The sequence below is a fragment of the Sceloporus undulatus genome, chromosome 2, assembly GCF_019175285.1.
Source record: "Sceloporus undulatus isolate JIND9_A2432 ecotype Alabama chromosome 2, SceUnd_v1.1, whole genome shotgun sequence".
Lineage (NCBI taxonomy): Eukaryota > Metazoa > Chordata > Lepidosauria > Squamata > Phrynosomatidae > Sceloporus > Sceloporus undulatus.
Window position 1 is genome coordinate 196431590 of NC_056523.1, and position 15256 is coordinate 196446845.

General features: G+C 41.1%; 1 protein-coding gene across 4 annotated transcripts in view; it reads left to right on the forward strand.

Annotated features, from left to right (window-relative positions):
• The window catches only part of TYK2 (tyrosine kinase 2), a 63502-nt gene that overhangs the window by 34992 nt on the left and 13254 nt on the right, over positions 1 to 15256 (forward strand). For all 4 annotated transcript variants that reach the window (XR_006101989.1, XR_006101990.1, XM_042449935.1 and 1 more), the window contains exons 11-16: positions 732 to 838; positions 1643 to 1819; positions 4528 to 4615; positions 5014 to 5141; positions 9410 to 9545; positions 14995 to 15146. Coding sequence is in view for 2 of the 4 variants with exons in the window: in XM_042449935.1 (XP_042305869.1) it covers positions 732 to 838; positions 1643 to 1819; positions 4528 to 4615; positions 5014 to 5141; positions 9410 to 9545; positions 14995 to 15146 (788 nt within the window). In the remaining 2 variants the exon portion in view is untranslated. The remainder of the gene's footprint in view (positions 1 to 731; positions 839 to 1642; positions 1820 to 4527; positions 4616 to 5013; positions 5142 to 9409; positions 9546 to 14994; positions 15147 to 15256) is intronic.

The following is a 15256-nucleotide window of genomic DNA, read 5'->3' on the forward strand; positions in this document are numbered from 1 at the left end:
GTTTAAATCTGGACCTCTAGTAACTTTGACTGTATTCACTAGCCATAATGACAAATCATGACTTCTTAAAAGTCTGAGCAAAATGCAATGATCAGAGTTGTGCTTCCCCCTTTTCATGTGGAAGGATATAGATGTAAAGTTTCCAAACCAGTGTATTTCCTTTAAAAAAAAGCATTCCAGTTAAGGAAGTTGTGATTTGTACAAACCATGGTTAAGAAGCCAGGACATTACATTAATGCAGTTTCCTATATTCAAATTAAACCATGTTGTGATCCATCTGAATCAAGGCATTGTACAACCTGGATTGTCCTTGTTCATTCTTACCTTGTATCACGTATATGCCGTGAAAAAGTAAAACTCAGCCTGTTTATCTTAGTATCATGCCTCCCAGGGTACTTGTCCTGCTGGGATATGACTTTTAAGGATCTCATTTGCTTGTATTAAGCCTGTTTTGCAGCCTGATAATTATTTGCTGTGAAGGAGGACAAAAGCTCAGAAGTGTCCTGCAAGAGGCGCTGTTTAGCAACAGTATGTCAATAGATAAGTTGTGTTTCACAATGAATGCTGATTGCACTTGTTTGCTCATAAGCCTCCCTGGGCAACAAGATTCAATAACTTGTTGCTTATACCTTACCAAGTACAATGTCTGTGTGTGACAAAATTTATTACATATTTCCTTACAAATGGTAACATTTGTAGCACCGATCTTTTTGACTGATCTGTTTTTACAGAGATCACAGACCTGTTGATCACACGAAAAGTAAAGGACAGCACCCGGCAGATTCTGAATTTGACCCAGCTGAGTTTCCATCAGATCCGAAAGAATGAGATCACCCAGGTCAGTATTGTTGGTTTGTACCTATTGGAAGATGATGATTATAAAGTTGTCAGAGCATGGAAAGGGCCTGGTGCTTTCTTTCAGTGCAAAGATATTTTAAGATTCAGTCACTCGGTATGTTGATTTCAATATATAATGCCAAAAATCTTGGCTTAGAACCAGGGTGTGCCAAGCATGCAGCTCCTCCAAGACTTTGAGACTCGCCTAAGAAGCTTTTTATGGCCAAAATAAGGAGACGATTTGCCACTCCAGGAAGCTTCCCAAGAATGACAGATTTTATATTTTAAAGAGTTTGCGGAGTCCAACGTCTGGTTGATCATAAAAAATAAAGGTTTTTCAAAACCAGAAATAGAACTCTGACCACTTGGTTTAGTTATGCTCCCTGGGTTGTTTTTTGTTTTGTTACTTTGATGAGTGAGTACATTTTTGCAGTCTATGTGGCTTGTGAGCAGGGGTAGAAAGTTGGCCCCCATTGCCCATCCTTGGCTTAGAGGCTCTTGGAAAAAGAGTTTAGATGCTGCCTTCTATTTTGGGGCTCCCAAGGGCTTGGAAATGCAATTGATTGGGTTAGAAGAAGATAAATTGCCCGAGAAGAAGGATTACTGTCTCTCATGCTCCCATTTTATAATACAAAAGTGAAATTTACTAATTTACAGGAGAGCCTTGAATCCTATCACTGGCTCTGGGTACAGTGAAAAATGCATGGGAGACTAAGCTGCTGGCAATGCATGAGGCAATAGTGATATATTTAAGAAGAAATTAATTTTTAAATATCTAACACAGAAGTGTATTAACTTTCTTCAGAGAGCACACTTGGGACAAGGGACACGCACCAACATTTATGAGGGTGTATTGCATGTGTGCAGTGGAGCCAGTGGTGAGGATGAGTCAGAGTACTTCTCCAGTGAGCAGAACAACAACAGTCGGGATGTGCATGTTGTGCTGAAGATGTTGGACCCTAGCCACAGGGACATTGCCTTGGTGAGTACGGGCATACAGCCTGCAGAGTGGGGTCGAGTCAGAAGCATTCTGGGAGCATAGCTCCATATCTTCCTATCTGCCATCTCTGCCAGTTCACGATGGGCATGCTGTAATGATTACTAGTCTTGATGGCTGTGTAAGATAGAGTCACCGTGCCACAGTTGGGAAGAATATAGAAAAAATGTTATTGCCCTCATATACTACTTATGGGCTTCCCATATGTTCCAGGTTGGTGCCTATGAGAAGCAGGCTTCTAAACAGCAGGAGAATCACCGGGGGGGGGGGGGTCCACACCCTAAAGGGAGATGATACCACTATTCCCCAAACATCTGCCCTTGTGCAGAGATGGGATGTGGCATTGGCCAGCATTTCTTTAAAATGCTGAAGAGATGGTGTGAATGGGATGTGACACAATTTTTGTTTAAAAAATTATTTTTAAACAATTTTCTTTAAAAACATCATATCTTACCAAATGTTCACTTCAGCCACATGAAAAATTATGTACAAGTAAATTTATTTAGGCTGTGTACGTGATATTGCAATGAAAATTCATTTAAGCTGTGCACACGATTTTGTAGTGTGATTTTAATTTTGCTAGTTGTTTATATCACAACTATTACCATTATATTCAATGATATACAGGAATTGCAATTTATGAGTAACACTGGTGCAAAAAAGATTACTGAGGATTCTGTATGGTGTGGCATGGAAGGAGGTCAAGGGGGGGGGGGGTGACACCATGAATTACTGCACCAGGAAGACAGGCCATTCTAATCCCACATTTTTAAATGTCATATGTTAGGGCAGCAGCCTCCTTTAGTTATAAGTAGTGCTGATTCTACCTTGGCACTTCCAGCTCACAGTCTATCTCAGACCATGTTTGAAAGTAAGTTTGGCTTTGACAGTCATCCATACAAACTACTTCACCCAAAACATTTTTCCTAGACATGGGAACAATCTCCATGTGAGGGAAAATACATACGAAACAAATACAAAATCATCTTTCTAGTTATGTGGTCAAATAAGCGTTGACATAGTATTTGTATATGGTGCTGTATCCCATATTTGTCCATATCACCATAGATTATCATATTTGGGTTAAAAAATATTCTTAGTTTGTCAGTGGTTCTCAACCTTCCTAATTCTGTGACCCTTTAATACAGTTCCCCATGTTGTGGTGACCCCCAACCATAAAATTATTTTCATTGCTACATGCAAATATGTGTTTTCTGATGGTCTTAGGCGACCCCTGTGAAAGGGTCATTCGACCCCCAAAGGGGTCCTAACCCACAGGTTGGGAACCACTGGTTTATGTGCTAAATATAGCATTGACAACTGGTTTGGTTTTATTTCCTGTTCAATTGTAAAATTAATTATTGCAGCATTTCTGTTAATAAACTAAATAAAACACTCATGACAGAAACTCTGTATGTATAGTCAAGATGATATATAGTACAGGTAAACCTCAGTTAGCAAACTAGATGTGTTCTTGGGCATCCCATCTCGAACAGAAAGTTTGGTACAAGGCTCAGAAATAACAGGGTAAGAACAGGGCAAGGTTCCTGCACCATAAACCAGAAGAAGAGTAGTTCAACATGTTTCAGCTAACTTTTTATTTGATGCTAATAATATGAACGTGTGAAATGAAACAACTCAGATAAGACTTGAATAAGTAAACAAAAACATTTTGTTCCTTCTAGAGGTCACTTGAAAGCTTCCTCCAAAATGCATTCAGGCATGGTTTTCTTTCATCAGGCTTCAGTTTTGTTTTGATTTCCATTTTACTAGCCAAACCTATAGATCTACACTTTTCTTTAACATGTTGGGAATAACTAGTGAAACAAATGTGTCTGCTTTTCCCTTTTCTTTCTGTTTTGCTGGTTAGGCATGCTCAGGAAGGGAGTCTGGAGCTACCTGCTCTTTACCTTGCCTGTTGTAGGCAGGCACATAGAGCCACAGTCATACCACCTACAGTAGAATCCCATTCTTTCCCAGCTCAAACTTGATTGTACAGTTTACTGCAGACACGCTGGTGTAGCCCACCACCAAACATCTGGACTTTTACAGCCCTTCTTCAGCATCCAATGTCAATGCTGCTTAAAAAACAAAACAACAAACATCAACTGACTAAGAATGACAAGGAAAGGGGAAGCTGGCAGATATTTGTAAAAAAGGTGCTTCTTTGTCAGAGGCTTTGTTAACTGAAGTATGTCTGTAATTACATTCCAAAAATATACATGAAAACAGATTTAAACAAGAATTAAATAGCTTTACTCTGAAAAATGTGTCTTCATGAACTTTATCATATCTTCTGGAATGTATTTGTGATTAAAAACATACAGATGGATATGACATTTGTTGGCTTTGCACAACAGTAGATTAGTATAAATTAATGGAAAGTGGGTGGAAGAGGTAGAGCAACAGTGGGGCCTTTGTATACGCTGGGGATCCGTTTCTGACACCACCACCTGCGTATGGGAAAAACCATGGGACCTGAAGTCCCATTGATTTCAATGGCTGCGTGTGTGCTGCAGGCATGTGTGCCATTTTGTCACGTCCGCGTACAGCAAGCTCACGTATGGGGCGGGCAGACTGTACTATGGCACTCAGTTTAATTACTGCAATATTAGAATGATATATTTGAGTTACACTGCCCCATTTGTGTTCCCTGGATAGTATAGTGATGGCCTCCCCTCTCTTTTCTGCAGGCATTTTTTGAAACAGCCAGTTTGATGAGCCAGGTCTCCCACATCCACTTGGCCTTTGTTCATGGAGTCTGTGTACGGGGCTCAGAGAGTAAGTATTAACTACTACTGTTGAATGGCTCATTCCTGCCCATCTGACTCTTTGAGATATAGCTTTCTTGCTTTCTAAGCTGCCTTGCAAATTTCATTATTAAACCATTGCTGTTCTCTGGTTTATTGTTCTTTACATAGCACCATCTCCCTCCCTCCCTAAATCTGAGAAAACAGTGCTAGACTGACATGCCTTACCCATGCTTAATTCTATATTGCCAGGTTTCTTTGTGGGCCAATTTCCTTCCGCTTCCAGCCAGTGATTCATCCTCCTTTTGATGGATTTCTTAGAAGAACCAAAGTAACCCTTTCCTATTCCTGCCCATAGTTTGTAGAAGAAGGATGCTAAATCTTGTTTTGCTTCAGGATCCTCACTTTTCCATCTTTGCATGCTTTCAGATATAATGGTGGAAGAATATATTGAGCATGGACCCCTGGATGTCTTCTTAAGAAAAAACAAAGGACGGATAATGGTGGGATGGAAATTCACAGTTGCTGCACAGTTAGCCAGTGCCCTGAGTTATTTGGTAAGTCTCATGGAGTTGGGTTGGAGGGGAGCTCCTGCAGTTGGAACACTAATATACCTCATCCCCTGCTAAAGCCTTGAGGTAGCTCCACTTAGCTTGTTTCCTTGATTTACTTTATAATTAATCTATAGAATGCCATCATCTGTTGGTTCCCTCCTTAGTTCCAGGTACAGATCATTTCTGACAATCTGATGTGGAAAACATTTCAAGTTTGCTTTCTGATACATTCTCAGCAAGGCAATGCTTTTTGCAAGAGCTGTACTGGCCTCTTAAAAGGAGCTGTCCATGAAAAATAAAAAGATCACTACACAGACTGTAATCCATCTTTGTTCAAATGAGAAGTGGATTTATCTGGCTGATTTAGCTCAATTCAGATCCATTTTACCTTTGAAGATGATGAGGCAATTTGATGGGGACTCCCAAATACTGGAAATCAGTACGTGGTTTTAACAGACTCTCCCTTGCTCTTCTCTTTCATTTCTTCCTCCCTCCCTTTTTTTTAAAACACCTTTTTACAATAAACTAATATAATTGCTTGGAAATCCTGACTGCTTTCATCTTTCTCTCCCCATTCTCCTTCCTTACTCCAAGGAGAAATGGATCTCTCTTAATGTAGCTTCATTCAAGTCCATTCTTATTCTTTATGACAAATATGAAGAGTGTGTGAAATTTCATGAGGACTCTAAGCAGCCTGCTGTTTTAGGGCAATGGACTGAAGCGGAAAAGTGGGTCCTATCTTAATCAAAAATGATAAAGAGAAGTAGCCAAAAGTATTTTAAAAATTAAATTAAAATCTCCTTACCATCTTTTTTATTGAAAAATAATTCCTCTACAGAAAAACAGCAGCCCCTGTGCCTTCTATTGCTGTGCTGTCCTTTAAATGTTTTTAATGCAAACAGCATCTAAAAAGAGCTTCGATTCCAGTCTGTTTCTAAGTGTGCAAGAGACTGTATGAGAGGAATATCTGCCCACAGAAGAGTTTTAAGATTTCCAATTTAGAGGGTAGTCCTCCTCAACAAAAAGCTATTGACTTTGGTGGAACGTACTCCTGCACAAGTGTGTTTAAGACTGCATGGTTAATTATAAGATAGTGAGAGGGAATGGAGAAGAGAGAAAAACATGCAGTCTTGTGCTGTGGTCTATATTCTCAAAATGATGATGTCATCATAAACAGAATAGTAAAGATTTGTCTTAAAAGTGAACGGGATCACCGTGTGAGTAGGGCCTGTGTTTGGAAATGGCTTTTTCTGTTTCTCTTTCTCCTTTCATAGATCTTTTTACTTCTTATTGGTTACCTCCACCTGCACATATAATTTTTTGTCCCACAGTAATGCCATTGTTAATTAGACATCTTTATACTTTATGCTGTGAACGTGGATAAGAACTGTATATGTAACTGGCATAAAACATCTGCTGTTAATAACCAGAACAGACCATTAACACTGCAATTTGCCATTTCCAGAACTAGGTCAACAATTTTGTGCCATTGTGGTATGACAAAGCTGTTAAGGAAAATGCAATATGGGATATACAGTGAAAGAAATAAAACATGTATGTGAGAGTCAGGGTGACTCAGCAAAAGCAATTAGAAGCCACACAGGTGTAAAAGGTAATGTAATTAACAAGTCCTAAATGCCAAGGACAGAAGTGCAAAGTGGATAATTGAACACACCTGAAAATTGTTAAAGTGGACAAGGTGAAATGATGAAATCATTAATTGTGGGTTGAACCAAGAGAGCCAATGAAAATGGTTGTACACGCCCACTGGGTGGAAACAGACAAGAGTGGGTGGTATTTTGCAATGACTATAATAATGGCTATGAATCCCAATGTATTGTGTAGGTAGTTGTGGAGGAGTATTGTTGTATTGGAGTAGTGTTGGATAGTTTTGGAGCTGTATATAGTAGAATAAAGTAGATCTTTTATATAAGACCACTGAGTTGTCTGGTGTCTTGGGTCCAAGCTACAAGAGCTAGCTGGATCCTGAAGAAGTGTGAAGACTTCTGTGGAAGCAAGAGTGAGAAGGCTTGGAGAGTTTGTCAGGGTCTTCAGCGTATTCTCTGTAACTCTGCTGCTTTTAAAGCAAAGCTTTAACCACTGGCCAAAACTGGTCAGCGCCGGTGCGTAACAAGGTGGTCAGTTCGAGCCAGAGGTGAAGAGCTACAACTCCCATCATCCCTAACAAAAGCAATGGTCTCTGATTTGTAAGTTGGAAACCATGAAGTTGGAACTATGTTGCAATTTGACAGCAGATTGGAGATGGAGTCCTCTGTGTAAAAACCATAAGGCTCTATTACTTGAATCTGTGTTTTATTACAGTGGAACATGAAGTGCTGGATCCATTATTCTTGCACTGCAGGCTTTTGGCATGAGTTATGATTTGATGCCAGTGCTGTGTAGTTTATATACATAAATGAAGTGCATTGAGAAGGATCTCTAGTCCTCCCTCCATTTTTGCAGATTTGGGATCTGCGCCCCTTGATTATCCACAGGGGACGAATGGAGGGAATTAAAATGGGGTGCATGCCCCTGGGGGAGCATGCCTCCATTCAAGCCAATGGGGCTTGAATATGTGCGGTTTTCCATTTTTGTGGGGGTGGGGGTTCCAGAACGGATCCCCCATGAAAATGGAGGGAGGACTGTATTTAAAACTTTTATCAGTCACTAGCACTCAGTAAAATAGGTAAAGATATGATTTGGTGATTTTTGTGTGTGTAAAGATTGACCAACATATAAATTAACTAAGTTGAAAAGCATGATATTTACTAGTTCTGGATGCAGTGGGAATTGGAGAACTCGAAAGAGAAGGCAACAGAGAAAGAACTCTGAGACTAAACAGTTGATAATGTTAGATAGGGAGAGATCTTGAAAGGTAAGGAGAATCTGCCTGAAAGTGACAGAAGATGTCTGGTACTGATGGAAAGAGAGGCCACGAAGGAGCCTCTATGTTGGCAAGAGTAAAGAACCATGATTGGAACAGAAGACTACTTTTCTGGCCTAGCATTTTGCATGTTACAATTTGTTATTTACAGTAGCAATAGTGAAATGGATCAGATTTAAGATCTGTTGAAAACCATTCTTTCTCCCATTGCAAAAGGTTGGTCTTTTTCTGTTCAATGGAGGATTGTTTTTGATACAAAACCATCTGTTTCCAAAGGATCTCAAATCTATTTTGTCCTAGTGTTCCTTTCCTTTTAATAAGTCATTACCTTGGCTGTGCAAATTGTGAACTCCTGCGCTTGTTGTTATGTGCCCTCTAGTCTACCTCTCCCAGTCATACTGCCACTGACCTCCTGGGAGTGTTTGGATCACTTGGGCTTGATCTCCCTTATAAACACTTTTCTCTCTTATGCCACTTTTAACTTGTCAAAGCATTTCCCAAAGAATTCTTGGAGTTGTGCTTTGTCATTGTTAGAACTTTCCTTTCTTATTATCCCTGGGGAGAAGAATCACTGTTAAACCAATCTAAAACTGTCTTATATGTTCTTGGAGCGGCAGAATTGTATGACTGGAGCACCTATAAGTTCCACAGCCAAATAAATTAGAGCATCACAGGATTGGAGATGCTTATTCATTGCAAAACTTTATGGACATGGTGATCCTAATTTGAGACACAGATGTGAATTGACATCCTTCTTTGACGCTCTTCTGAGCCTGTGTTGACTTGGAAATGGTTTTTAAAGGCAGACTTACTTTACCTGATGTAATGAAAGGGCACTGAGCCATGGATAGTAAACTAGTTACTTACTAGAGATTCATAGAGAAAAGATTCTCTAGGCATTTGTAGGTCCTTCTTTGTTCTTTAAGTGCTCAGTCAGGAAGCTTCCTATTTAGTGCTTAACTGTCTCATGAGGAAACTGAAACACATTAGAACAGTAGAACAACCAAGAATTTGGGATGATGCTTTCCTCCATTTCCTACTGTTGAGCAGAAGTCTTTCTTCTGGCATATACAGTGGTACCTCGGGATACGAAATACCCAGGTTACGAAATTTTCGGGATACGAAAAAATCCCATTGGAAATCATTGTTCCGGGTTACGAATGTATTTTCGGGTTACGAAGAAAATTTTTGGTGCTTTTCGGCGCTTTTTCGCACGAAACGCGGCTTTTCCCCATTAGCGCCTATGGCAGTTCGGCTTACGAAGGCTTTTCGGGTTACGAAAGCGGCCGCGGAACTAATTATTTTCGTAACCCGAGGCACCACTGTATGTGACACATGTCAGAGATGGATCTTTTCACATATTGCCTTTGTATGTTTGTTGAAACAGGAAGGCAAAAATCTGGTACACGGCAATGTATGTGCCAAAAACATCCTGTTGGCCAGGAAAGGCTTGGAAGATGGCTTGCTGCCTTTCATTAAGCTCAGCGATCCTGGAGTCAGCTTCACTGTGCTCTCCCGGGAAGGTATGTCATCACTTTTAATACTGGGAAGCTTATTTCCTTGTCGTAGATACTTTTGATGCATGTAGCTTGATGGGATTAATTTTGACACGCAGCGTTACAAGTTACCAGGTGGCAGTCTTTTGCATTTGTGCCAAAGGTTACTTCCCCGAATAGTATACGGTTTGTTCTCCATTGCAGATTTGATTATTTGCGGATTTTATTTATTTATTTATTTATTTATTTTTATCCCACCTTTCTCCCAAAAAGGGACCCAAGGCGGCTTTCACAGTATAAAAACACATTAAAACAACATTTTTAAAACCAATTAAAATAGCCTAATTAAAGCAGTAAAAAGTTAATTTTTAAAAAACATGAAATCTAAACATACAAAGGTTAAAAAATAATCTAAACCACCACCACCCCCAATAAAATCAGGCCTGCATGATTTTAAAAAGTTTGTTAGAATAAAAATGTTTTTGTTTGATGGTGAAAGGCCAGCAAGGAGGGGGCCAGCCTAGCCTCCCATGGAAGGGAGTTCCACAGGGTGGGAGTAGCCACTGAGAAGGCTATCTCTCATAGCCTCACCAAACGAGCCTGGGATGGTGGTGGGACCAAGAGAAAGCTTTATCCAGAGGATCTTAGAGCTCTAGGTGGTTCGTATGGGGAGATGCGGTCTCTCAAATAGTCTGGACCTAAGCTCTGTAGTTAATATATGCTCTCCAGGAATCTCTAGATCCTCTAGCCCAACTCTGCCCAAGGTTGGCCATAAAGTTGCACTAGAGAAAACACTTAAGCATTTGTAGTGCAATTCTGTGATCAATGCCTGCCAGATGTTGGCCACTTGGCCAACATCTGGCAGGCACTGATCACAGAATTGCACTACAAATGCTGGAAGAGATTCCTAGAGAGGTGTTCTCTCAGGTAAAGTGTTGTTTTTTTATTTACAGTTGTTTCACTTTCACAGGGCTCCTAGAAGGTCCCACTGTATTACCTCTGTGTGGAAATACTTTTCCCCGTATGTCTCATGGTTTGTTGGTTTTTTTGGATGAACGTTCCTTTGCCAGTTGTGATTCAGATTTGCTCCTGTAGAAGCAAGTGTGATTTCAGAAGCAACCTTGCTACTTGTCTACTTCCTAAAATAAATGCAAGCATTAAAACACTTCTAGATTCTATAGCACCTTTGAAGAGAAACAGGAAACTCTTGGATCTTTCTCCTGGGCAGTTGGCATATGGTTTTCATGCTATGAAGCCTTACTAAATAAAGTGTCCCCAGCTAAGACCAGACCAGACCAAAGGGCTCTGTCTTAGCAAGTAATTGGCCAGATGTTCTAGAAAAGCACATGAGCAAAGCATAATTAGGAAGGGCCACATGCTGTTTGCTCCCAACATTGTTCCTGACAACTATATTGTGTATAGACACACAGCCAAGCAAGATGTGAGAGGGACAAAATGTGTTTTCTCACATCAGCTCTATTCATATATAAAGTTGGATCTGTTGTTTACAGGAAATAAGCATATGGAAGGGGGAATTCAACTCTTCCTTATCCCACCTTTTCTACCCTTTATTGCATCAGGTACTTTTCCCCCTAGCCAATCCACTGCCATTATTGGAGTTGAGCTGTGAATGGGAAAGGAAAGAATGGGTAGGAAAAGAGTTGTTGTATTACTCTTTGTATGAAAACTGAAGACATAAATTTTGCCCTCTTTCATATCTAGTTTGGCTCATGAAGCTTCCATTTAGATCTCTGGAGAACAGGTCAAGCCATTGATAGATCTTTTATTTGAAATTGTCTGACTCTTTGTAATAATCATTGTCGCCCATCACACCTTGTGAATTCCACAAGATGATCATATGCTATCTGAGGTAGTGATTTTTTCTCTTGTCCTGAAATAATCTGCCAGTTGGTTTTGTTAGACGTGAATTTCATGATTTGTACATGAATTTTATTCTGCTGTTACAGTGTAGCAAATCTGTGAATGAGGGAAGATGTCTGCTTCCTCTGCAGAACTGAAACTTTGCAGAATATGCTAGCTGTAGCCTTCAGCCTGATTTCATGTGGCCTTTGTCTTAACTTTCAAAAGCTCTGCAAGTGATCAGACCAGATCCAAGCAAGCAACAACAGTAAAACAATAGTAGAAGAGGGTGGTAAGGGGGAGGGGGAGGAGGAAAGGACCTGGTTTGACCATCACATCCACACCACCTGTCAGAGGGAATGCAATACACCTTCTGTCTGAAAAGAGACAACCCAGTGCTGCTAAATACTAACAATATAGCAGTAGGATAAGATGAGACAACTCAGATAGTGGCAGCCACACACCAAACCAAATTCTAAGGAGCAGTTGCTGACCAAGCAGAGGTGAAACATTTAGTCTGAGATGCTCAGTCATGAAGCATATTATGCAGGATAATTTTCCTGTGTTTGGTGATCAGATCTACTAGAGCATCTTGCCCTCCCCCTTAAGGTGGGGGTGGGAAAGGCAAGTAGTCCTTGTTCTTAGTGAAGTGTTAATCTGTGGCTGGGCTGAAGAATTTCAGGGTGGGTGTTACAATGCATTATAAAATTATACAAAGCATTCCTTGTCATACATTATGCCAGAGAAAATGATTTCTAGTCTGGGAATTAGCAAAGTGTTGCCCATGGGCCACATGTGGCTGCATCCTATTCTTTGTTGTCCTTTAAATTCTGCCTAGAACATCCCCAAACCTCCCCCCCCCCTTTTTTTTTTAAAGGGTTATCTTTGCCTACCAAATGGCAAAAAAATTTTTAAAAAAATAAAAATCCCCACTCCAAATGCTTCCACCATTCCTAGGCCTCTCCAGTGCCAAACGCTACCATAAAAAATCTGAATTGAAAGTGGAAATGATATGATCTTATTTTTGGTTTTATTTGGCATGGCAGTGTGAGCCACTGGGGTTGCAGGGTGTGTGAAAAATGGACCTCAACCCCAGGATAGTTGCCAATTCCTGTTCTAGCCAGGCCTTGTCCCTGGCATGCTGGTTTTCCAGGAAGAAGCAATTGTTTTTCATGCAGGAGGTTTTCATCAAGTGACTCACAACACACCCCAGCTGAAATGGTACAGCTCAAACTGGGTTTAATGCCTTGGTGAAAACTAGGCCAAAGTCCTTAAGTTGGGAGGAGGCCACCTTACTCTGCTGCCTCTGTGCCAGCCAGGCTAGATTCAATATTGTAAAGAGATATAGCTTCCTTAAATTTCCTGGCTAGCTTTGAAATAGCTATCCCTGCCCATAAGTAGCTTAGTAGACAATTATTCCTCAAAGCAATTCAGCATCTCATCTTTAGAAGCTGCATGAAATGCTCAAGAGTGTGTGTGTGTGTGTACACACACACACACACACACACGTTTCTTTAAAGAGAAGGAGCAACAGATCATGACTTCCTTATACAGTTGGGAAGCTGCACACTGAATATCGTAAACTATTCCTTGATAGTCTTTTTGGATTAATTCATTTTATTTATCAGACTTAAAAGTTCTGTTTGCCTTCATTAAAACACTCCAAGTGACATCTAAAATAACACTAAAAGCAATAAGATAACATTAAAACCAACAGCAGGACAGTTTCCTTTAAAACCAATTCAGCACTGGAGAATTAGCAGCATTTTTTGAGCATGAGAAAGATCTACTTTTTTGGTATTCTTTTTTCTTTGATTTTATAGCTGCCCCTTTTCTAGCTTTCCAAGCCATTGCCTTCCCTTCAGTCTTATGTGGAAAATGTAATGAATTTTATAGGTGTTATTTGACCAACTTAGTATCTTCTAACAACCAAATTAAGTTTCCAAATGTAAGCCTCATTATTATTATTATTATTATTATTATTATTATTATTATTATTATTATTATTATATGTTTATAATAATAATAATAATAAAATTTTATTTATACCCCGCCCTTCCAAATAGATCAGGGCGGCTTACAAAAGCACCTTAGTGCAGCACATACAATAAAAACAGATTAAAAACAACATCATTACATAAAAACAATAAAAACCCCTTAGCCCAACCACACGGCCACGAGTGAGGAGGGAGGCCCATAGGATGTTTAGTCGGGGAATGCCTGGTTAAATAGGAAGGTTTTGAGTCCCTTCCTAAATTGGGCCAGGGTGGTAGATGAGCGGAGCTCTATGGGCAGCGTGTTCCAAAGGGCTGGGGCAGCTGTGGAAAAGGATCTTCTGGCCGTAACGGCCAACCTTGCCCCAGGCACCTTCAGGAGTTGCTGCCCAGATGTTCTGAGGGTGCGAGGCGGAATGTACGGGGAGAGACGGTCCTTCAGGAATCCTGGGCCCAAGCCATTTAGGGCTTTATAGGTAATAACCAACGCCTTATATTGAGCTCGGAAGCGAATAGGCAGCCAGTGGAGATCTTTAAGCACCGGTGTTATATGGCTGGTCCTGGAAACACCAGTGACCAGCCGTGCTGCCATGTTCTGCACTACTTGCAGCTTCCGAGTGTGGTATAAGGGTTGCCCCATGTAGAGTGCGTTGCAGAAATCCAATCTCGAAGTTACCAGAGCATGTACAACAGTTTCAAGGTCCCTCTGGGCCAGATATGGGCGCAGCTGGCGAATCAGCCGAAGCTGATAACAGGTACTCTTGACCGTCGCATTCACCTGAGCCGTCAGGTGAAGGGACGAGTCAAGAAGCACCCCCAGACTGCGCACGGAATCCTTCACAGGGAGCGTGACCCCATTCAGGACAGGTGGAACCACCGCCATTCCTGGACCAGGGGGACCTATCACTAGTACCTCCGTTTTCTCTGGATTAAGTTTGAGTCGGTTTTCCCTCATCCAGCCCATTACTGACTCCAGACAGGCCACGAGAGGAGAGACGCCATCCCCAGTCACTGCATCAGTCGGAGACATAGAGAAAATAATTTGGGTGTCATCAGCGTACTGATAACCCCGCGCCCCATGTCTCCGGATGATCTCTCCCAGCGGTTTCATGTAAATGTTAAATAGCATGGGGGACAGAATGGCTCCTTGAGGGACCCCGGTTTTAAGGGCCCGCTCGCTGGAGCACACGTCCCCCAGCTGCACCATCTGGGACCTCCCGGAGAGGTAGGAACGGAACCACTGAAGCGCAGTGCCCCCAATCCCCACCTCAGCCAGGCGTCCCAGAAGGATACCATGGTTTGTTTATATAGCACCATATATTTGTATGGCACTTTACAGGCATTGTCAAAACAGCATATATAACCATCATTGCATGGTGGAGGAACAAGTGTGTATCTTTTAGGTGAGGAATTGCATGAGTCAAGTAACCTACATACACAGATGTTCATGTGTAGTACCAACACCACTCTGGAGAGCCTTGTGAAGACTATGAATAGTTTTCCCCACTTCCTTGATGAAATTCACAACATGTATGACACATACTGCTTGTCACTTGCACATTCATCTGTATGTTTGTGGTTAGACGGGTTCTCATTTTTTACTTATTTCTCTCCTTGCAAAGAGCGAGTGGATCGGATCCCTTGGATTGCTCCAGAGTGTGTCAGAGATGTGAGCAACCTCAGTACAGCAGCTGACAAGTGGAGCTTTGGTACCACATTGTTGGAAATATGCTTCGATGCAGATGTACCTCTAAAAGAACGCACCCCTTCTGAGGTAACATTTGCTGTGTTCCTTTTTTGCCTGTGAATACCTATGTGTGCATCTCTTGTTGCAGGATTGAGAACAGGGGCCCTGTAGAAAATGGTTGTCCTAATCCACATCCT